Source organism: Stegodyphus dumicola, chromosome 11, assembly GCF_044657685.1.
Source record: "Stegodyphus dumicola isolate Sdum_Otavi_A_Nest chromosome 11, ASM4465768v1".
Classification (NCBI taxonomy): Eukaryota; Metazoa; Arthropoda; class Arachnida; order Araneae; family Eresidae; genus Stegodyphus; species Stegodyphus dumicola.
Genome location: NC_140778.1, coordinates 69,405,618 through 69,430,909, shown reverse-complemented (window position 1 = coordinate 69,430,909; position 25,292 = coordinate 69,405,618). Strand labels below are relative to the sequence as shown.

Below are 25,292 nucleotides of genomic sequence, written 5' to 3'. Positions count from 1 at the left end.
GGAGAAACATATCCGATTCACTTTTCAAATTGCTGCCAGCAAATATTATCGCTCTGTATTATATTTCAAGAAATTAAATAATGAAAAATCTGCACAAATGTATGTATGTTTCTCGCATTGTGATAAAACAACGGTACCTAGAGCCATCCAATTTTGAATAACGTACATTTCCACCCGAATATGGAATTCCACAAATGTGGAATTTGTTTTATAATTTATTTCATATTTTGTAAAACTTTAGCGAATTTTTGATTAACAAACTGAACGATTTAAAAGCGAACAATGAAAACAATGTACAAAAAAAAAATTTTTTTTATCTCAAGCGCGCGAGACGGTGTATCGAAAATTCTAAAGATATGCTCATTTAAAAATTATTTTGCGATATTGCTGTTGAACTGAATTTTATGGTTTAAGTGCGAAGAATATGATATTTAACAAATAAATGCAACCCAAAAAAATGTTAAAATAACGCCCCTTTGGGCGTAATGTAAAATTTGAAAGCTTTCAGTTTTTTTTTTTTTTTTTTTTAACTTTTTGCTTTTTCCATTATAAGAGAAATCTGCAAGAATGAAAAATCCTTACTGAAACTTAATTTTGGCCCCCCCTCTACTGTCTGGACCAGATTTGTCCAACCATGCGTTTATTCTTGTTGAATCAGATGCATTTAAAGATTCTGCAATTGATTTCAGCGTCGGCAGATTTTCTGTTATTCCAGATACATTACTATCGTTTGGGAGTATTCGTTGGCGCCTTTGTTCAATGCAAAATATATTATTGGTGTTCCCCGTTCCAATTAACAAATGTTACTGATTAAATTTACTTCCTTTTGCAAAGTAAAGGAAGCATTGTAATAGCGAAAAATTTCGGATATCATATTTCAACGAAAATATCATTTTGACCACTCTGGGATCCACTTGAACGATGTTTCTGCATAACATCTGTCTCTATGGACAGAATAACGGACTCTTTTTCCCAAAACGTATTGAAAAATGGATTTCTGACATCTGTACTTACGTATGTACGTACGTATGTATGTATGTATCTCACATAATTCAAAAATGAGTTGTTGAAAATGTTGAAATTTCGAGTATAGGACTGCTATAACATGTAGTTGTGCACTTCCATGTTTGGTTGCAATCGGCTGCACCAGAAGTATATATATATTTATACGTTACTCGGCTTTGTGAGCTCAGTTTTTTATTCTTATATGTTAGTAAATTGCGCATTTTTTGCTTTAATAGTGATTGGATTAGGTTGTTCTTATGTTCCGGTTAAAGATTTTATGACTTTAGTTAATCTGCATGTAATAGTTGTTGAATTATCAACAATACAAAAATTGTTTAAGTGCTACTAAGACAAACGTTAAAGTCAGTTTTCGCATATTCACTGTCTTTTGCCAAGTGGAATCAAACGTAAATTTTCCGTTTCGTGCACCGAAAAATCTCCCTTATCGTCCACTGGCCTAAATTGCTTGTTTTCGCGTAAAAACTATAATCTTAATTGCAAAAAATGGTTTTTGAACTAGTTTAGCCATATTTGGTGTTTCATGTTTTCTGTATTTTACAATTTTTAATGAAGACGTTTCGAGATGTTATGTATTTTGGCCTTTCGAGAAGTGAGAACTGAATTAATTGAATGCGAAATGCATCTCTAATAAAATTCTTTTTTAGTTTAATGAAAGTTTAAATGAAATGCATAAAAAAATGTGTATAATTTAATAGGCCGTACAAGGAAGTCTTTGGGTGTCCACATCAGATTTTTGAATATCATGCGTTTCTCAGTGTTTTCGAACGGCGGAATAAGAATATTTCTCTTCGGAAAAGGCAGAAAAAATTATTCGATCTGCAGTTTGTTTATATGTTACATTTGAAAAGAAGAATAAATTACAATGCAGCAGACGATATCTCTCTTTTCAAAATAATCGGTTGCCATAAACTGCAACTCGACAGACAACATTTAAGTTTTTTTAACCCTTCTAAAATATGTTAACAATCTTTGTACAGTGCGTCGATAAAGATTTAATTTCTTAAATTATACAGAACGATGTAATCGAAAGATACATGATGGCAACAATCATTATCATGCTTGGCTTTGCTTTCCCTAAAACGAAACTCTTAATGGAAAAAAATGAGTTTACTTTCTTTGCAATGGAATTCAAAATGTTGCTTCGCTCAAAGTTGTCACTTCAAAACTTTGATTAAAAAAAAAAAAAAAAAAAAAAAAAAAAATATTTTTTAAATTTTTTTTTTATTATGTGAATGAAAAGAAGCCGAAATAGAACATTTTATATGTTTAAAAGCAACAAATGTTTGCTGTAGAAAGAAATAAAACTTTTTCATTAAAACTGGTAAAAGAGCCATAGCGACATATGACATGTTATGAACAGCCTATTATAGAGTCATTTCTTTTCAACTGGTATTGCTGATAGTTTCATGACATTGTTATAAGTTCTCCCAATTTCGTCGTAATATTCGTCATATACTACTAATAAATCGTCAGATTTTGCTTTAAATGTATCTTAACTTCAAAAAGGACTTTTTCCTGGTGTTGCGAAAGCAGTGGATAAAGGATTCTTTGTTGTCCTTTTGTGACTTGTGCATTCTTGCAGCTAATCAAGAAGTTCAAATTGCCATAAGAAAAGATTTGCCTGAAATATAAATATCTGATGTGGACTCAACCTGAGTTTCTTGTACGACGTATTAAAACTGCACACATTTTTTGCTGCACCTCATTTAAACCTATTTTCTCGAATTTAATATTTCTATTTTTCGCATTCAATCCCCACAACTCATATTGCGCGCAAGACAAAAATAAATAAAAAACTCAAAACATCTCCATTAAAAATTGTAAAATACAGAAACACCTAAAACACCAAATGAAGTTAAAAGCAGATAGAAAAAACAATTTTTACAATTAAAATTAAAGTTTCCACGAACAAACAAGCAATTCGGCCAGCGGGCAGAAAAGTAACATTTTCGGTCACAAAACTGAAAGTTAACATTTGGTTCCATTGCGCAAAAGGACACTGAAGTTCATGAACCAAACTGATTTAATTCCCTATTCCACTAAGAGTTTCAAATGTAAACAAATGGCAGCTTCGTTAGGCCTAGCGCCACTTTTGAACTGTACGCAGTTCTTCAACTACTGCATGCAATTAATTAATTAAGGCATAAAAATTATTCCAAAATGTAAAAACAATAAAATTCGATCACCTTTAAAGCAAAAAATAGACATTTTACCAAAATATAACAACAAAAAACTGAGATCACCGAGCTGGTAACACTGTGAGTATACACACACACACATATATACGTAGAATCGGTATTTACTGTCTAGGAATATGATGTCTGTAAACTTACTTCCTATGTGGCTGTCTAGGGGCTAATAAACTAGTCCGATTTATGGAAAATTCGATAATTTAATGAAACGTGAATAGTTGTTACAAACTACAAAATGATTACACATGTAGAAGAAACAGATGATATTTACAGATCAAGAGAATTGACCGTCTTTTACATGCAAACATCTTTTAAGTCGCATCATCGTCTTAATGGCGGAATCGTTTTACTTCTATCATCGGAAAAGTAAAAGATTTATTTTCACAGCTTGTCGCGTCATCCGATTATAATGGACTATGGCATCCTACATATATATATATATATATATAGGATGCATCTAAATTAATTAGTAAATTCGAAATTGGAATATAAGCAAGGAAATTCCTTTAAAATATAATAATTGCAACCGCTTATAAGATGTTAATTTTAATCGACTTTTATGACAATAGAAGGAGATTAATTTTTATTTGTATAATTTTGTATATTTTCCCTTTCGCATTTTTATTTTTCGAGATTGTTCTACTATGAATTCTCTCTTTAATTGGATTAGTTTTGATTTGTGTTACACCTCTTACAACAAACGGTTGCAATTATTATATTATAAAAAAATGCCTTGCTTTTATTCTAATTTCCTAATTAATTTAGATGCTTTAAGATTATTCTACTTCACTCCTGCAGCTATAGCCCAGGACGGGTTTTGAAAAAATTATTCTAATTTTTAACCCATTTATATATTTATATATTATATAAATGTATATATTATATATATAATATATATATACAGATATTTATATATATTCCCATATATATATATATTCATATATATATATATATATGAATATATAATTGTTTCATAAGAATAAACTGAATTTAATTAAAAAAATTAAATTTAAATACAAATTTAATTAAATATTCTTTGCGCCAATGCTGCAAGGAATGAAATTTAAATTTAAACAAATTTAAATAATTTTTAACAAATACGTATAAAAGTAAAAAAAGCAAATTTAAGTCCTAAAAAAAGAAAAAAGCCAAAATAATTTTAAAAAAAATGTGCAAACATATAAAAGATTTAATTCTCGAACTAATCTACAATATCATTTAAATTCAGAAGCATAAGCAAATCAAGTGCAAAATCAATCCATGAAAATAAATATATTTACTAATTTAATAAATTAAAATTAAATTAAACAATTTTAAAAAAAAAATGCATATGTGAATGACCGTTGAGTAGGCAGGAGACAGACTTATCAAGGGGAAGTTGCCTCCAAACCTAACTCTCCAATCATTCAATTCGTGTTTCGTCATTCATGCAGGCAAGGGTAAAAGTCAAAACCAAAAGTAATTCCAATAAAGTGGTACCCTTAGAAATTAACATTTAAGAATTAAAATTTAAGAATTAAAGTTCAAAAAGGAAAATACTAATGAAGTCTTTTGAGAAACAAGAAAGAAAGAAAGTAAAGAATTAAACTTTTTTTTAATTAAAATTTTTTTATAAAATTAATTTTCTATAAAAAATAAAAAAAATATTTTAGAAACCAATGTATTTTAGAAACCCTTGTCTACAGAAACTTTCCCTACACGAATATGCATATCAATAAAAAGAAACTAAAAAAGAACTAGACATAATCTATATAAACCAATAAGAAACAAAAAGAACTAATTCACAATTTTTAAAAAACAAAGATATATTTAAAAATATAATTTCATATTTAGAAAATACTTAGATACTACATAAAAAATTTTAAAAAATACTTAAAGCAAGTAAATATTAAGTTTTAATTCTAACTTACCTACTATATGAGTGTTGGGGTCTGCAAAAGTGTTGTTAAGGAGAAGTAAGTGTGTTCTTCAAATTATAAAGATGGCGCTTATGTAGGTAAAGTTGAGTGTCAAGCTGCTATCGTTTCTCAAAAGACTTCATTAGTATTTTCCTTTTTTAACTTTAATTCTTAAATGTTAATTTCTAAGGGTACCACTTTATTGGAATTACTTTTGGTTTTGACTTTTACCCTTGCCTGCATGAATGACGAAACACGAATTGAATGATTGGAGAGTTAGGTTTGGAGGCAACTTTCCGTTGATAAGTCTGTCTCCTGCCTACTCAACGGTCATTCACATATGCATTTTTTTAAAAAAATTGTTTAATTTAATTTTAATTTATTAAATTAGTAAATATATTTATTTTCATTTATCGATTTTGCCCTTGATTTGCTTATGCTTCTGAATTTAAATGATATTGTAGATTAGTTAGAGAATTAAATCTTTTATATGTTTGCACAGTTTTTTAAAAATTATTTTGGCTTTATCCTTTTTTCAGGATTTAAATTTGCTTTTTTTACTTTTATACGTATTTGTTAAAAATTAAATTTAAATTTGTTTAAATTTATATATATATATATATATATATATATATATATGTATATATATATATGTAAATATACTAAAGAAATATTCATTATATTATCTCCTAATATAAATTTAGTACAATGTATCAAAATGAGGGAACCCATAAGTAGGAATTTTAATTGCGAAAATTGTTCTTTAAAGGTACTTTAATGGAAATCATAAAAAAAAAAAAAAAAAAAAAAAAAAAAAAAAAAAAAAAAAAACACCTTTTTAAGGAGAACTGGATTTTAAATCATAAATAACAAAATTTCAAACTTTGAAAAAAATTTTAAAAATTAAAAAAACAAGTAATTATCGCTATTGATCGAAAATTAGTTGACTTTTCAGGGGGAATAAACCCACTCCCGTTCAATGAACAATAATTAATAAATGTGAAGGTGTTTCGTCTTTTGATCAAGTAAGAATGATGATGCCAACCTGGCAAATTTAGGCCAAAACTGTAGTTCCGTGAAGTGATGGGAATTATATCCAAAGTAGAGTAAAGAACTTATTCTGAATGAAGTATTTTCGCTAATACAAGATTCTTTAGAGATGTTGAGTGAAAAGCCAATTTATATAGTAAAATGTACAAGATATTTGAGTAAATGTCCCCCGACACCTTCGCTTTTATGCATATTAATTCAAGACTATTTTTATAAAAATAAACATAATATACAGTAGTAATTTTAACTGGAATTATGAAATAGAACTCAAAGTAATTGAAATAAATATGAGAAACATAAGAAATATAATATGTTATCTTTTGCAAAAACAAATCAAATAAAGTTGAAAAATTGAAATATATATAATAAGAAATAATGAAATGTAAAATGTGAAATGTACATAAAAATATAAAAGGCCAAAAAATGTATTAATTTTAGATTTTAGATCAATATGTACACGTTTGGTGCGGCCGATTGCAACCAAAATGGGAGGTACACAACTACATGTTATAAGCAGTCTCATATACAAAATTTCAATTTCTGAGGCTACTCATATTTTATTTATGCGAGATACAGACATATGAAAGTACAAATAAGAAGGGAAAAAAAGTTTTCTCAATCCATTTTAAATCCATTTTTCTGTCTATTTTGGGGATAGCAGGCCTTGATTCTGTCCGTATGCACAAATGTCACGCAAAAACATGGTTCAAATGGATTCCAGCGCGGTCAAAATAGATATTTTCTTTTAAATATGACACCTGACATTTTTCGCAATTTAACAACTTCCTTTACTTTGTACAAGGAAGTAAAAAGGTCTCATTAATAGCAATAGTATAGCTATTAAAAATTTCAGACACATACATTTAGTACCATCTAGTACACATAATACATATAAGGTAAATCATGTGAAATATGCATACTATTTATGTTTTAATCCGAAGAATTTCTGTACAATTTGAATTAATAAAATGACAGTAAAAATATAGCTAAAATTAAAAATCACTAAATCATCTTCACCTAATGAGTACTGTATCTTGAAGCCATCACCAGTTATTTCAGAATTAGAACGGAAAGTTATTTTTATTTTCGTGCCTCGGCTGATTAATGGTTCAGGTGTAGTCAATCCACACATTCTTTCTTTGAACAGCCATGTTTCGTCATTATCATCATATTCTTCAATCTGCAATAAATATTACAGTAATCATTTCCATCAGCATGGATTTCCTTTCAGTAATATGATATTGCAAAAACAATATATATATAAAGAAGAAAGTTTGTGAATTTGTCCTGTAATAACTCAGTCGCTACTATAGCTATCGTCACCAAACTATGGGTGCTGAAAAAGGTCGACGTAAACTTTTTTCAAAAAAAAAAAAAAAAAAAGATCTAAAATCAGAGATATTAAGTAAAATCTCGGAAAAAATAATTTTCGCCCTCATTTTTCCGATTGGCAACAGTCTCGCACGCTGGAGATGAAAATCTGCTTTATTTCGATAGTTGTTGCCACTGCTCGGTTTCAAATCGTAGAGTTTGTTAATAAAACATTTCTAAGTTTTACGATGAAATAATAGCATTGCCAAACATTAAATACATTATTCCCGATTCCAAAAATTAGTGGGAAGCCTTTTCGGCTATTCCCGTCTTCGTAAGTCTTTAATCAGCCGCAATATTAATTAAAAACTCTGAAAGCGTTCATTTTCACACCTATTTTTCCGAGTGGCAACAGTGTCGCACGTTGGAAATAAAAATGCTTTATTTCGAAACGTGTTGCTACTAATCGCTTTCAAATCGCTTTTTTAATAAAAAATTGGTAAGTTTTAAAAAATCTCTATATACAAGTATAAAGAAGAATGTCTGTTTGTGTGTCTGTTTGTTCGCGTTATTGATTTCTGATCAATTAGGGTCAATTTTTTTGCCACATTTACAGGGCCGGATTAAGGGTGTCGTAGGCCCTAGGCACTCCAGCAGCGTAGGCCCCGAAATAATAAACATTTTTTAACTGAAATTGACCGCTAATATTAAGTAATAATTTTGTTGTAGTTATAAATCCGAAAATGTGATGATGCGGTAAAATAACATTATTTTATTTTGGGATTTTAATGTTTTTATTTTTCATAGAGCCATTTTCAATAGCCATAAATCCAGAATTGAGTTTATCTGCAACAATGCAACTTTTATATCTACCAAATTCCATGCAGAATTCCAGGGTTTTAGTACATAAACATGACAAGACATTAGCCGCCGGGAAAACCTCTCGGACGGGCACATGCGTTTGACACAGTTGGCCACGTTTCCATGCCCACTACCAAACGCTTGCGCGCGATCGAGAGGTTTTCCCTGCTGCTAAGGTCTTTTGTTTTAGTAGCTCAGTTGTGTAATAAGTTAATATGTAAACACTACGATAGAGCGTGTATGCCTGTGCTTGTATTTAATCACGCTCAACCCCAAGTCAATCTTTAGTTTAAAAACTGGAAGTTAAATTTATTATAAGTAAGGTAAGTAAAGGAAAGTTGTTTTTATACTCTACTTATTTCAACCTAGTTTTTGATTCTGGAATATTGCTTCATTCCATTATAAATAATAGAATTTTCATTTTATCACTTCTTATTAGTATAATAGTCCGCCGTAGAATGCAGCACAATGCAAGGAACTTTGAGTAGGCCTACTATGGGGTGGTTTGGCCATACTATTGTAAAAAATCTCCAGTAGTAGTCGTAGAAATAGTACAGTCCAAATCACCTTTGGAATAGCTTAATTTTAATCCATACTCGTAAATCCGGGTTTCGTTTTTACAAGTTTAAAATGCATTACTTAACAAATTAAAAATAACTTTTTAGCTTTCTGATAGCATAATAAAAGCGACGGGGGCAAACTAAAATGTATATTTAAAGGTGACGAGAAGAAGAAGAAAACAAGTTTAAATTTTAGTTTGTGCGTGCCAATCGCTTTTATTATGGTATATCAGAAAGTTAAAAAATTATTTTAAACTTTTAAGCGCAATTTATAAAAGCTTTTTTTAAATATTTTTTTTTTAGCGAAAAATGTCTGATGGATATAAAAGAAAACACCAAAGTGGACATGAAAAACGCAAAAAGAAAGAGAAAGTGAGTGAGTCGCTTAGTAAAATTAAAGGTTCTTTATTGAAATATGTTAACATTTCTAAGGAGACAGAAGATAATGCAGATGCGGTAGATATTTCCTCGATCGAGGTTAGACCTAAAGAAGCTGAGGCTTGTTGGGACTCGCAAGAATGTTCAACCAATAAAACTGAGAATGTCACAGAAGACGAGGCTGACGGGGGTTTACGAAATTTTAACGACGCTTCCAAGCAGGTGGTGCCTGAATCACTACCAACAACATCAGCCTCAAGTATTTTCAGTTCTGATCCAGCACGGTGGACAACCATAAGCGCAGATCTTATCGATTACTTCTCTCGTAATCACCCTGTGCAGAAATTGGATATAAATTTTAAGTTATACGCCACTAAATTTGGCGAAATAATGAGATGTCCATCACAAGATTATTTTTTCAGAAAACTGAAAAACAATGATATTATAAAAAGGGACTGGTTGATATTTTCCGAATCTACTGGCAAGGTTTTTTGTTATAAATGTATTTTGTTCAAATCGGACCTACCTGGAAATCCAAACCTGTGTAACCAATTCCTTACAGGCTTTAATGACTGGAAAAACGCACATTCGAGAATTTCAAGTCATGAAGTGTCAAAAGAACATTTTGCATCTATTTCTGCTTTAGTGAACTACCAACAAACTAGAAAAATTGATGAGACGTTTGATATTGTCAAGGAAAAAGAAAGCACATATTGGACAACGGTTTTAAGAAGAGTAGTGGAAGTAATTAAGTTTTTGGCCGAAAGGGGACTAGCGTTTAGAGGCGATAATGAAATACATGGTGATCCTAGTAATGGCAATTTTCTTGGGTGTATCGATCTCTTAGCCAAATTTGATCCGTTTCTAGAAGAACATGTAAGAAGATACGGTAATCCAGGCAGCGGAAAAGTGTCATATTTATCCTCCACAACGTATGAAGAACTAATAATTTTACTGGGGTCAAAAGTATTGGAAAAAATAGTTACAGAAATCAAAGAAGCCAAGTATTATGGAATCACTGTGGATTCTACACCTGACGTTAGCCATACGGATCAACTCTCCATAGTTATTAGATATGTCTCAAAAACTGGAGATATATATGAAAGATTTTTGATGTTTGTTAAAATAGAAAAACATGATGCCAAGTATCTTTTTGACACTCTAATTTCAGTTTTAGAAAATCAGGGAATAGACCCAAAATTTTGCAGATGTCAGTCTTATGACAATGCGGCTAATATGAGCGGAGTGTATTCGGGAGTACAAACTAGATTTAGGGAAATCAACAGCGCAGCCACTTGGGTACCATGTGGAGCTCATAGTCTTAATCTAGTTGGCACAGCGGCGGCAGAAAGCTGCTTAGAAGCTGTAAAATTTTTTGAAATTTTGCAATCGCTCTACAATTTCTTTGCAGCGTCCCCTCAAAGATGGTCTAAACTAAGGTCTTTGGGAAGTAAAATTTCTGTAAAAAGACTTTCAGAGACCAGATGGTCAGCACGTTATGAGGCTGTAAAAACATTATGTGCCCATTATGATGATATACGTGGTATTCTTACAAATATTTCAACTAGTGAAGGTATGAAACCTACAACAGTGATTGAGGCACAAACCTTAATCCATCAAATGAATACTTTGGAGATGGTATTACTCACAGTTATTTGGGAAGATCTACTAAAACACGTCGATATTGTAAATAAATCTCTTCAAGAACCTGGCATCGAGTTTAACACGATGGTGCGACTTTACGACAGTTTAATTCAATATTTATCTCACTGCAGAACTGAGGACATGTATAATAGCTATTATCTTAAGGCAAAAGCCCTTGCACCAGATTCAGAATTTAAAGAATCCGAAACTAGAGTTCGTAAGAGAAAACGACAGTTCGATGAAGGGTCAGATGAGACTCCCTCTCGCAGTGCCAAAGATTCCTTTAAGATTAATGTTTTTTTATTGTTCTGGATGTGCTTTGCGCTGAAATGACAAAGAGACGCACTGCGTATACCAGCCTTTATGACACATTTAGTTTTCTTACGGATAATACACTGACCGAGGACATTATCAAGGTTAAGGCTCAAGCTCTGGTAAAAATGTATCCGTCTGACTTAGAAGAAAACTTTGCTGATGAGTATTTGATTTTTTCAAATTTGTACCCCAAAACCACCTCTATAACGGATCTCATCAAATTACAAATAAAGGATAAACTTGTGTCAAGTTTCCCAAATGTTAATATTGCATTGCGCATATACCTTTCGATATTGGGTTCGAATGCAGAAGGAGAAAGATCATTCTCCAAGTTGAAGCTTATAAAAAATTTTATGCGTTCAACTATGGGTCAAGAGAGAACTTCGTCACTGGGCCTTCTGTGTATTGAAAGTGATGTCGCTCGCGGCATTAATTTTGAAGATATAATACACGAATTCGCTGTGTCAAAATCCCGAAAAAAGGAGTTATTTTAGGATCTACTTAGTAAACCAAACGTTTTGTATTCGTATTTTTTGTGTATTTGTATTTACATATATTATTTTGACCTTCACTATATAATAATATAAAAATATAAGTTTATAAGTTTATAAGTTTTTGGGGTATTTTTATTTCAATATATTTTTTTTTTCAAAGCCCTAAGACCTTTGGCCTTCGTAGGCCCTAGGCACGTGCCTACTGTGCCTAATTGGTAATCTGGCCCTGCACATTTAATGGACTAAAATTGAATATAGGTGAAAAATTGGATGGAACTTTAGCTTTTATGACCATTTGATCAGAAAGACGAAAATCATTAAAAACTGCGTACCATTGTTGCTGATATAATGAGAGAGGAATAGTTTATTTTTCTATCGAAATTTTTTATGTGGGCTCCGTATTGCATCAGACTGAAAAATCTATGACTATGAATACACGTTTGGTGCGGCCGATTGTATATTATTATGATTTTTTGCATCGTTATCATACAACGATATCGTTCTCTCTGTTGTCAGATGTATTACTTTCAATCTAACTTAACTGGCATCGGTTACTTTCTCTAGTACTATCTAAAATATCAAGAATAGCTACGACACCTTAGTGGCTCCAACAATTAGTCATGTTGATAACCACAGCTGGCTATGGATAGAGACTTTTATCTGTTATTTAAAGTAGTAGATCTCTTTAATTGTAGTTGTAGTTCACTTTGGCTTAACCGTCCTGTCGACAGCCCTATCTCCTTACTTTACGGTTTTTCTTTCAAAGAATTTTACAAAATATTATCATTTCTCAGTGTTCAGGAAGATGTAGGTAAAGCAACATTGCCTAAAACTAGGGATAAATATTATTTGAAAGTCTGTAGTCTCTTTGTCGGGTTAATATTATAGTACTGGTAAAAATAGGTTAAGAATAGATACAAATTAATTACGATATAGGTGAGAAAGTAAATAGTAATATTAAAGACCTAAATCACAAAAAAGTGTTAATTAGCCGAAAATACCTTATAACATGATATTAATTGTTTTAGAATGCACAGTTCTAACAAAATTACCGTAATCATTTTAATTATAGACCTAAATTACAAAAAGTGTTAATTAGCAGGAAATACCTTATAACATGATATTAATTGTTTTAAAATGCACAGTTCTAACAAAATTACCGTAATCATTTATTTAAACGCGGCTTCAAAAATGTGGATTTGGTATTTCTTAAGTTGAAAAGTATTAAAATATTTAAATTAGCCTAACTTCCATTTTTTTTTTCAGATTACTTTGTTTAATATATTTTTTGGATAATATTCCACGTAAACATTAATAAGTTGAAAAATGGCATTAATTAAATAAATTACTTTTTAAAACGAAGAAGTCAGAACCCAAGCAGCCATTTTATTGTGGTAAATACAAGATACTCTCTTTAAGACAGAGTATAATGTGCAGTTTTCCAACTCCAATAATACCTTAGGAATTGCAGATTGAAAACTGTCTATATGGCACTTAACTAGATCTAGAAGATGGTCAAGAACTGCTAGTTTAAAGTAAACTAACTTTGAAATTAATATTACTTACAAGTGAAAATTAATACCACAAAGGTAGCTGCCCAACATATAACAATTAAATTTATCGAAGGGAAGTAAATATTTCTCAATAATTTCATCAACATATGCTTTTCCATATTCAATACTCACAAGTAAATAATCCTTGTCGCAAACATTACTCATTTCGATATCAAAGCGCCCCACGAATTCCAGCTTTACAGTACTTCCAGGCAAGTATTCGATATTCCAGGTGCACTCTACATTGTTTCCGTAGTTGGATGGATAGTTAGGCGAGGAGATGCTTCCTCTCGTCATACTAATTATGCCTCCACAACCTAAAATAACGAATTGTTCGTATATGAAGGGGCGTTTTTTTTCATTTAAATACACATATACATTTCGAGAGCATTTGGGCTAACGCTCGTTTCGGCTAAAAATATTTAAAAACAGCATATCTTTAGAATTTCCGATAGACAGCCTCGCGCGCTGGGGATAAAAATGTTTCTTCCCGTACAGTGTTGCCATTGCTGGCTTTGAAATCGTTGAGTATGTTAATGAAGAATTCATAAAAGTTTTACAAAATAATAAGACGCAGAATAAAACAAATTTGAAATTCAAAATTCGGACTTACAGGAGTCTATATTCGGGTGGCTGTAGGTAACGTCATTTTCTCACAATGCGAGAAACATACATACACTCATGCAGATTCTTCATTATTTAATTTCTTTAAATATACGAGGGCATTTGGAAAAGTAAAGATACAATGGCTCGCATTCCTTGAAGAACATTTATTTAGAAAACGTCAGTTACATCTTATTAACTGGATTATTTATTATTTTTCGACATAATCACCCCCGTTATCCAAACATTAAGTAGGTGCACAAGCTTTTGTATCCCACAGTCATAGAAGGTTGCCGCCTGTTGGAACCTAGCGCGTACACAGTTTCCTGTACCCTAACTTGACAGTCGCAACTTCATAAAGAGTTGTCATTGACACTTCCGGTACGATCTGATGCAATTCTTTCAATTTGAGACCTCTATTCGCACGAATTGCTTCCTCTGTTCTCTGAAGAAGGGCATCAGAGATCACAGATGGCCGACCTGTTCTTTGTTCGTCATGAACATCGATCCTACCTTCAGAGAAATGACGACACCATTTCGTTACATTTTGTCGATTCATAATGTTCCCATAAACAGAAACAATTTCTTTGTGAATATATGCTGGTCGCTGACCTTTTACATGAAGAAAACGTATGACTGAGCGCACTTCGCATTTGGCGGGATTCTGAATCAGCGCAGCCATTTTAAACACGACCTACTCCAACCAGAATCAACGTTGAAATGCCGAACGACCGCGAGGAGAAAGCTAACGGTTCAAGGTTAACACCTGTGTTACCAACTTGCTCACCAAAACTTTTCTTTTTCTCTGGCCTACGGTGTATCTTTACTTTTCGAAATGCCCTCGTAGATAAATAATAAATAATAAATTCAAACAGAGAAAGAATTGGAATTGTGGCTTGAGTTCAGCTTTGTGCAACTTTGAAAACTTGCTTGGCATTGGTTTTTGTCTGTTTTATATTGTTTTTACTTAATGTCGTACTAACCCTTTATTTATTTATTAGTCCTTTATTACCCCGTAATGTGATGACGTCTTACTGGTTTGTATAGCTTTATAACTTTTGTATAGTTGGATTTTTGTATAGAATTGGAATGTATAGAATTGTATAGAAACTTTTTGTATAGAATTGGAAAGACAAGAAGGATATACGTTTGATGAGTACAGTCCATAATAACTCTATGATTGATGTTGAAACACGGAAAAGAACTGTAAAAAAAACCCAATAATTGTAAAAGATTACCACAACAAAACGGGAGGAGGAGACCGCTGAATCAGATATAATCAAATTAATCCTACTGTTAGAAATAAGCAGAGATATTATTACTTTTCCATTATGCTTTATTTCCTTATAATTTTACTTAATATTCATTTACATTCATCCACTACGAAAGTTATGTATGGAAAGTTATGTATGTACAGAGAAAACGACAATACACGCTGCGAAAAACAAAGGGCGCTAGGGAGAAATTTTCGCGGACAGGAGAGGACGGCGAAAGGGTTAAACAATTTGAAATTCGTCATGAACTCATCAAAACTAGTCACTTATATTTTAAGAGAAATAATAACGTCAAGAAAAGGTAAAGATTATTTTCGCTGACAAAAGTTAATTGTAAATTTAAGTTTTAAGTTTCGAATGTAATACGAATGTGCATATATGACAAAGTACATAGGTTATACAAAATACATAGGCAATACAAATAGTACATAGGCAAAGTATAGAAGCAATCAAAGTACATAGGCAATACAAATAGTACATAGGCAAAGTACAGAAGCAATACAAAGTACAAAGGCGATAAAATATCTCCAAACTGAATGGAACTGAAATAAGTTATTTCTGACACTGACCTCTTTGAACCTCCGATGTAGTCATCCAAAATCCAGGAGCAGTTCCGAACTCGTCTGAATGGAATTTCACAACAAGGTAGTTGCTTGTCGATGTAATTGGAGATGGATTATGGTCACCACAAAACTTTCCCACTAGTGGAGAGTTGAAACGTACTCCATTGAAAATCGAAACGTAGTCGCGGTTGCAGTCATTCTCCAGATGAAGGTCCATTGTTGTTAGCTGATGATTAGTTAGAATAATTTTTAATAATATCTTTTAATTTATCAACATAGCTGAAAAGTGGTTACTGCCTATTTTAGTTTCTTTTGTCTCCTTTCTTTTTTATTATTTTTCTATTTAATGTGTGTGTGTATATATTCCGAAATTACGCATATATATATACACTCATGTCCATAAATTAAGGATAATTCGGAGTCACGCGGAAATCGAACTCTAAAATAAATATATCACCTGTAAAATCACTACACACATCTTCAAGAATCACATGCAAATTTCAGGAAGTAACCAGATGACACCGATGGTATGACACAATGACGAGAGTGTAAGAGAGTGATATATAAGGAATACAGGCAAAGAAGTAAAATTGTTCGCAGGCACTTTATAAGCATTTCAGTGCAATAACCGAATAGTTATGATACAAAGGACGCATTTGGATGATTTTTTACGAGGTAGAATTATCGGTCGTCTGGAATGTGGGCGTACCCAATTGGAAGTAACAGACGAACTTGGGATTGCCCAGAGTGTCATCTCCAGGCTCTGGCAACGATTCCAAGATGATGGTAATGTGAGTAGACGTTACAACACAGGTCGCCCCAGAGTTACAACGCCGAATGAGGACCAGTATTTGGTAGTTACTAACAAAAGAAACAGGCGGAGCACAGCCTCAGACCTGTCTCGTCAGCTCTCTTCAGCCACTGGTACGACAATTTCAAGGCAGACCGTGTACAGACGCTTAGGGAAGATTGGTCTATATGCTCGTAGACCTGTCACATGCGTTTCACTTACTGCAACTCACTGTCCCCTTCGGTTAGCCTGGAGTAGAGAGCATGCATTGTGGACACCGCAACAGTGGGCTTGTGTGATGTTTTCCGACGAGTCCAGAGTTAGCTTGCAGTCTGATTCTCGCCGGACTTTCATATGGAGAGCTCTAGGTACCCGTTACCACCAAGAAAACATCATTGAACGACACCGTTACGGTGGTGCAGGAGTGCTCGTTTGGGGTGGAATTATTCTGGGTTCCAGAACTGACCTGCATGTTCAAATTGGAACCATGCCAAATCTATCGGGACGTCATTCTGGAACAACATGTACGTTTGTTTCGGGGCGCCATGGGCGCACAATTTATGTTTACGGATGACAACGCCCGTCCTCACCGTGCAAACATCGTAAGCGAATGCCTTCAATCGGAGGATATCACCCGTATGGACTGGCCAGCATTCTCACCGGACTTGAATCCAGTAGAGCACGTGGGGGACATTCTTGGCCGACGAGTTGCAGCCCGTCAACCTCCTTCTACATGTCAACCGGAACTTCGGAGTGCATTGCTTTTTGAGTGGCGTAATATCCCCTAAGATCAGATCGATAATTTGATACTCAGCATGTCTAGGCGTTGTACGGACTGTATTGCATCGTCTGGGAGACATACAATGTATTAACAATCATACGAACCATGTAATATTATTTTTTTGTAAATAGGTGTTTTTTGTAATTTGCTCCAGGGAGAAAAATCGCTAATTTTTTTAATAATATTGTTGCGTGCGTACGGGTTCGCTATGAAATGAATGCACAAGTCCGATGAAAAATGAACAAAAATTTATTATTATCACAACAGAAATGCTTAAATTATCTCAAATTATCATGCAGTATCACAATATCTCACAGTAGTTATCTTTTAACTACTTAAATGTACAATAGAACGTAATTCAAAACAGCTAAAGAACGCTAATCCGCGAATTCGCTATAATCAACAACGGCAGTTTTCTAAACGACAACAAACTAAGCAACTACCACAAACTGAGATGTTTTCCTCCTTATATAAGCTTTTAAAATCACGCGCTAGAATTTTCCAGTACTTTCTCGAAATCAAAAAGAGATATTTATTTATTTAATGCACGCGCTCTTGTATTTTCAATTTTCCTGCTTAGCTTTCTTTTAATATTCGTCACGCGCTGCACTGCGCGAGAAATAAACCATTTAATTTATAATTGAACTAACATTAGCTTTTTAAATACCAAATTCGTAACACTGCCCCCTTCCCAAGGACTGCACGTCCCGGGCAGTACAATCCCTGGACAGGAAGCTAAACTTACAACTGTGGCATACATGCAACTGAGGCATAAACATTACATTACAATATCAAACCACATGAACAATAAATGCAATAACTAACTTAAACAAATCAAATGCTATCAAATACTAAATACACATTTATAAACAAAAAGGATCATGGTCTGATACTATTTACAATTATTTACATTACGTACTATGGCCATAGTAATTAGCTAACCTGTCGTAAGAGTTCGAAGACTCACGGATCCGAACCACGACGTCATTCGTGTTCAGCACTGTATATGGACCATCCGAAGGTGACTGTAATTTAGGACTCAGTCCTTTTCGTTGAATTGGGTTCCACAACCACACCTTGTCTCCTTTGTTGGATCTCTGTCTAGTAGCTCTTGTGTCGCATCTGATCTTCATTTTTTCCGTCGCCAAGTTGACTCGCTTTCGTGCAGAACGGTGCATCCCCTCAAAACGAGCCTGGGCATCTTGGATGTGTTCCTCAGGCGATGAAGGCGCATCCGTAGGGCGACTAAACAGGCGGTCACAAGGCAGACGAAGGTCTCGACCGAAGAGCTTCTGGGATGGAGAATAGCTGGTAGTCTTGAGTTTCTTTTCGACCCTGGTATGATTTCGGCAGCTTCCCGAGCTCGATCTTTCGGACAAGGCGTCGACATTTCCAGGCGAGGATCCCTTTTGAGGATGGATAGTCATGCCATCAGATGCTGAAAGCAGCTTATAGTTTTTGAAATCTAAGGAAAAATTGTATTTCCTTAAAAAGTCCAATCCGAGTATGCATGGATCTGTAATATCCGCCACATATGCCGTGTGATGGTAGGCGGCACTTCCAAACGTGATGTTTACGTTTAACTTCCCAGTTATGTCGATCTTGTCACCAGACGCAGTCTGAAGGGTAACACAGGATGGCGTCCAAATAAGTTTATCTTTAAACTGTTCAGCTAAATCTTTCCTAATGATGGTAACATTAGCTCCTGTGTTAATGATCATATTGCAAGGAACTCCATCGATATTCCCATTGATGGACAGTCCGTTATTGTTGCCACTCACTATAGAGATCTTAAGCGCTTTAAAACAGGGTTTTTCATTATCTGGCAACCTCCGTTCCTTGATGTGGTCATTACTTTGTTTCCTGCGTCGTTGCTCAGAAATTGTCTCAATTTTCGTACCCTGGGGTGTTCTGCAATTCTTTCGTACGTGGCCTTCAGCTCCACAGTTCCAGCACTTTGGTTTCTTGTCAGTCCTTTTCCTTCCCGTGGCATTTAATTGTCTGTTTAAATCGTATGCCTTATTTTCCGTGCTCTGGGGAGTTCTGCAGTTCCTTCGTAGGTGGCCTTCAACACCGCAATTCCAGCACTTTAGGGTCGGTTTTGTTTCACCACTATTCCGTCTTAAAGCATTCTCTGGTCTTGTCAACTCATCCGTTTTATTATCCATGCCCTGGGGTGTTCTGCAATGCCGTCGTAGGTGACCTTCAGAACCACATCTCCAACATCTTACAGCCACTTTGTTCTCACTGCTACTCCGTATCAAAGCATCGACTTGTCTGGATAAATCATCTAAACGAGCCATCAATTGGTCCCCTGGGTCGTGGACTCGCACAGCTCTGACTGGGTAGCTATCCCTAAGAGTTGCTTGCTGGGCTGCCTCAAATTTCATGGCATACACTAAAGCGCTTTTCAGATCTTTAACATCCGCCATTCGCAGTGCTTTCTGTATTTCAGGGTCCCGGATGCCATCGATGAAATATTGCAGGGACAGGATTTCCCTTGTTTCTGTCGGGCACTCCGAAAAGGCGTGATGTGACAGCCTTTTAACATCCGTGGCGAGCTCCTGAAGCGTTTCGGTGAGCTTCTGTTGACGAGATTTTAATTGGAGCCTGCTGTAGTCTTTTAAACATTTCTCGCCGAAGCGCAGCTCCAAAGCGCCGGATAGAGCTTCGAAATCTAGCCTTTGATTTTCGGGAAGCGTCTGCAGGATATCCGCTGCGTCTGCTCTCAGATAAGCGGCGAGATGACAGGCCTTAGCTTGGGAATCCCATCCATTCGCATCCGCAACGATAGAAAATTGTGTCCTATACACCTGCCAGGAGGTCTTCCCATCATATGTAGATAGTTTCAGAACGGAACGAGCAGGCATCGATAAAAATTTGAAACCTTCAGAATTGTTTCCTACCGTCGCTATGCACTTCTTTAGGCTGTCAACTTCTTTGGCGACGGCAGCAGAAACCCTATTATCAATTTGTTGTTCGACGGCAGAAACTCTCTCTTCTATATGTTCTTTTACAGAAGAAATTCTTTCTTCTACTTGTTCTTTTACCGAAGAAACTCTTTCTTCTATTTGTCCAACTTTAGTTTCAACCGCGGCTATTCTGCCTTCCATAGCCTCAAATTTATTTTCTATTACGCAGGTAATTTCTCTTTTCATTTCGTCCTGACCTGCTTTCACCTCATTTTTAAGGGATTTCATCTCTTCCTTAACGGATTCCTGGCCCAATTTCATTTCTCCTTTAACGGATTCCTGGCCCAACTTCATTTGTTCCTGTGCCGTTTTCATTTCTTCCTTGAGGGATTCCCGGCCCAATTTCATTTCTTCTTTAACGGACCTTTGACAAGCATCCATTTTCTCTTTAATTTCTTCTTTAAAAGATGTTTGGCCAGCTTCCATCTTTTCTTGGAAAGCAGCAAAAGCAGTAATGAGCTGTCTCAATTGTTCTTCCATCCCTCTTGTTATTGGCATTCAAATCCCACTTCTGACACCAAAATTTGTTGCGTGCGTACGGGTTCGTTATGAAATGAATGCACAAGTCCGATGAAAAATGAACAAAAATTTATTATTATCACAACAGAAATGCTTAAATTATCTCAAATTATCATGCAGTATCACAATATCTCACAGTAGTTATCTTTTAACTACTTAAATGTACAATAGAACGTAATTCAAAACAGCTAAAGAACGCTAATCCGCGAATTCGCTATAATCAACAACGGCAGTTTTCTAAACAACAACAAACTAAGCAACTACTACAAACTGAGATGTTTTCCTCCTTTTATAAGCTTTTAAAATCACGCGCTAGAATTTTCCAGTACTTTCTCGAAATCAAAAAGAGATATTTATTTATTTAATGCACGCGCTGTTGTATTTTCAATTTTCCTGCTTAGCTTTCTTTTAATATTCGTCACGCGCTGCACTGCGCGAGAAATAAAACCATTTAATTTATAATTGAACTAACATTACCTTTTTAAATACCAAATTCGTAACAATATCTAACATATAGCATCTTTATTTGCTCTTTGCCTTTTGTTTAATAAATAAGCTTTACAAATAAGTCAAATTTGTTTTGCTTCTAACTCTTCCTTTGCCTGATTTTGCATTATTCTTAATTTATGGACATGAGTGTATATATATATATATATATACACGGAATTTCGGACACACACCATTTCTGAGTAAGACACAGAAGACTACACTTTACCAACATCCCACTAGAAAGATCGTAAATTGATTAATGCATTTTCTGGCCTTTCAATTGGCAAACTTTACGAGTCATGTATTTCATGTACATTTCAGATCTTACATTTCATTATTTCTTATTATATATATTTAAATTTTTCAATTTTTATTTGATTTGTTTTTGCAAAGATAGCATAGTTTTGTTTCTTATGTTTCTCATGTTTAAATCAGTTACTTTGAGTTCTATAGGGTTGGAGGGAAAGTTCTGTCGTATTTTAAATAGGCAGGTGATTTTTCTTGTAAATAAAAAAAAACATCTGGCTAGTGAGTCAATCGGATTTTTGTTTTGTTTTTTTAGCTGCTGTATAATATAAAAGGTGCCCTTTTTTACTGTTCACCATTTACTTGTAATATTTAAAGGGAAAAACATGTCGGTAGATAAAGTGCATTTACGACACTGCATTTTATATGAATTCCAAAAAGGAAGCAACGCATCTGTTGCATGAAAAATTTATGCGCGGTATTTGGAAAAGATATTGTAAATGTTCGTACTTGTCAAAGATGGTTTTACAAATTTCGTTCCGGGGACCTGAGCCTCAAAGAAAGTGTTCGATCTGGACAACCATCCAAGATCGATAATGATGTTTTGCGATCCATGTTGGAAAATAATCCACATTTAACAAGTCGAGAAATTGCAGAAGAGTTTGGCATTCATCATACAACTGTTGGATATCACATTAAATCTCTTGGGTTTGTGTTAAAGCAAAGTGTTTGGGTTCCACATGAATTAACGGAAAAGAATTTGTCTGATCGTGTAAGAATATGTTCATCACATCTGATTAGACACAACGTGGAGCCGTTTTTGGACAGGCTGGTTACTGGAGATGAAAAGTGGATTCTTTACGAGAATATTAAAAGAAAAAAATCTTACTGCAAACCAGGAACATCATCAGCAACAGTTCCAAAACCAAGTATCCATCAACGAAAAGTACTGCTTTGTTTGTGGTGGGACAGGAAAGGTCCAATGTATTACGAGTTGCTGAAACAGGGAAAAAACATCAACGCGGATCTGTACTGCAATCAGCTGGATAAATTGAATGCAGCTATCAAAGAAAAAAGGCCAGCATTAGCGTCCAGAAACGGAATAGTGTTCCATCACGATAATGCTCGCCCGCATACTGCAGTGGTGACACTACAAAAACTGAATGCGTTAGGATGGGAAATCCTTAGTCACCCCCCGTATTCACCTGACATTGCACCCTCTGATTATTACCTGTTCAGATCTCTGCAAAATTATCTAACGGGAAAAAAATTCAAGTCTTTTGAAAGTGTTTCTAAGGCAGTTGCTGACTATTTTAACTCCATGGATGAGAATTTCTACAAAACAGGAATTTACAGGTTACCTGGAAGATGGCAACAGGTTGTAACAAATAACGGAGCATATATAATTGATTAATATTAAACACATATTTTTATAAATGAATTGAAATATTTTCTTTAAAATACGACAGAACTTTCCCTCCAACCCAATATTTCATAATTCCAGTTAAGATTACTACTGTATACTATGTTTATTTTTATAAAAATAGTCTTCAATTTAACATGCATAAAAGCGAAGGTCTCGGGAGACATTTACTCAAGTATCTTGTAAATTTTACTATATAAATTGGATTTTCACTCAAAATTTCTAAAGAATCTTGTTATTAGCGAAAATGCTTCATTCGGAATGAGTTCTTTGATACTCTACTTTGGCTATAAATCCCACCACTTGACGGAGCTACAATTTTGGCGTAACTTAATTTGCAAATTTGGCATCATCATTCTTACTTGAACAAAAGACGAAACACCTTGGCATTTATTAATTATTGTTCATTGAACGGGAATTGGTTTGTTCCCCTTGAAAAGTCAACTAATTTCCCATCAGTAGCGATAATTACTTGATTTAATTTTTTAAATTTCTTTTTCAAAGTTTGAAATTTTGTTATTCATAATTTAAATTCAAGTCCCCTTAAACAGCTTTTTTTTGATGATTTACATTCAAATTCCTTTTAAAAACAATTTTCAGAATTTTTTTTTTACAAGTATTAAATAGTAAAAGTAAAATCGGCATGGAAAAATTGCTTGACTAACAATGGCCAGTAGCAGTGGATATGTATAAAACTGTGACATTATTTACATTTCCTACTATTAAAAAAAAAAAAAAAAAAAAAAAAAAAAAAAAAAAAAAAAAAAATGCGATTACCTCAACATGATAAATCGCACACAATTTAAATAAAATGACTATAAAATTATATTACCATAAAAGTACAAAATCTAATTGAATGGAAAATCTAGTAAAAATACGTCAATTGACATAAACATACATTGACATACATCAATTGACATCAATTGACATCAACTGACAAAAATATAGCGGTCAATTTAACAGTAGAATTTAAACTTACTAAATATTTGACTCGTAAAGTTTGCCAATTGTAATGTTGTAAAAAACAATACAGTAGAAGATTATTAAACTGCTTTAAATTCGTTTCAAGCTATTAATCGTGAAAAATTAAAGCTAAACGTTCTTGTATTAATGAAAAAATAAAAATAAATTAAGACAATTTTAAAAAAATTCTGTGTTCGACATTAATACACCCCCAAAAACCAATATGGTGCTATTCCTCTTTTCTTCTTGAGAATGGGCAGAGTCTCTCTCTCTCTCTCTCTCTAATTCAATTTGACTACAATCAACCTCATTAATTGGCATTCCAACATCTCCAGAAAAAGTAATACCTAATGCTATTCACATTTAACTACTAATGATAAAAAATTTTGCAGTTACGTAAATACTTTGAAGAAGTACGACTATTAATTAATCTACTCATAGAAAATTCACAAATATGAAATTTCAAAAATATAGAATTTGCCAACATTAAAAAAGCAGGCATTAACTACAATTTTTAAATTGTATATTTACAGCGATATGACTTTTAGTCTCAAAAGAGAAGCAGGTAAAGTAGGATAGCTATTACAGGTAATTTAATGTTCATAGGTAATGAATTTTGTATAATATAATCTCTTAATGTAGTTATTCTATTGTAAAATACGTATGTGTCCGGTTTTTCAATTTTATAGTAACATTTCTTATTATAAAATTGTTCATTGATTCTCGGGATCTGGCAACCCGGACAAGCTGAGTTCCAACCACAGAATTTGGCAACCTGAGTTTGCACATGTTTCTGTTAAGTTATTTCAGCCACATTGAGGAGCAGGTTTGGATGCGAGAATTGGAAATTCTTTTTCAGCTTATTTTTTCTGTTTTATTTTCCTATTTCTTTTAATAATTTCTGATTCATTTTATTGCTTCCTTTAATTTTAAAGCACCAAAATGGATTACAGTTTGTTCCATTTTAACACACTGCAATTTTTAATTAAAAAAAAAAAAGGATAGGACTTCAAATTTTCGAGACAGACTTGTTTTTAAATACAAATTTTTAAAGTCAGAGTCAGCACAGAGTTTCTGTTTTGAATAATTAAATGCTCGACGAAAATAAAATGAAACTTACCACTATTTCCTTCCCATATGGAGCTTTTATAATCCAGTGACAGTCAGTATTAGGTGGATAACCGTTTGGATATCCTGGTGAAGTAATGTTTATATTGCTGTACAGGTTGATGAATCCACCGCAGTCTAGAAACAGATTTATTGATGGATTAATATTCATTCTATTAAGCAAGTTTTTAACATACTGTTGACTAATATATATATATCCAAGTTGCCCGATAAAGAAGGATATAATGCTTATTTGTTCTGAAATTGTAGTAATTAATCT

At 33.6% G+C, this 25,292-nt stretch overlaps 1 protein-coding gene across 1 annotated transcript in view; it reads right to left on the bottom strand.

Moving 5' to 3' along the window:
- The window catches only part of LOC118190809 (cubilin-like), a 413,937-nt gene that overhangs the window by 86,552 nt on the left and 302,093 nt on the right, over window positions 1-25,292 (bottom strand). Inside the window, exons 48-51 of the mRNA XM_085826303.1 lie at window positions 25,026-25,150; window positions 15,729-15,948; window positions 13,415-13,599; window positions 7,184-7,346 (exon numbers count right to left, since the gene is read on the bottom strand). Coding sequence (XP_085682429.1) covers window positions 7,184-7,346; window positions 13,415-13,599; window positions 15,729-15,948; window positions 25,026-25,150 — 693 coding nt within the window. The remainder of the gene's footprint in view (window positions 1-7,183; window positions 7,347-13,414; window positions 13,600-15,728; window positions 15,949-25,025; window positions 25,151-25,292) is intronic.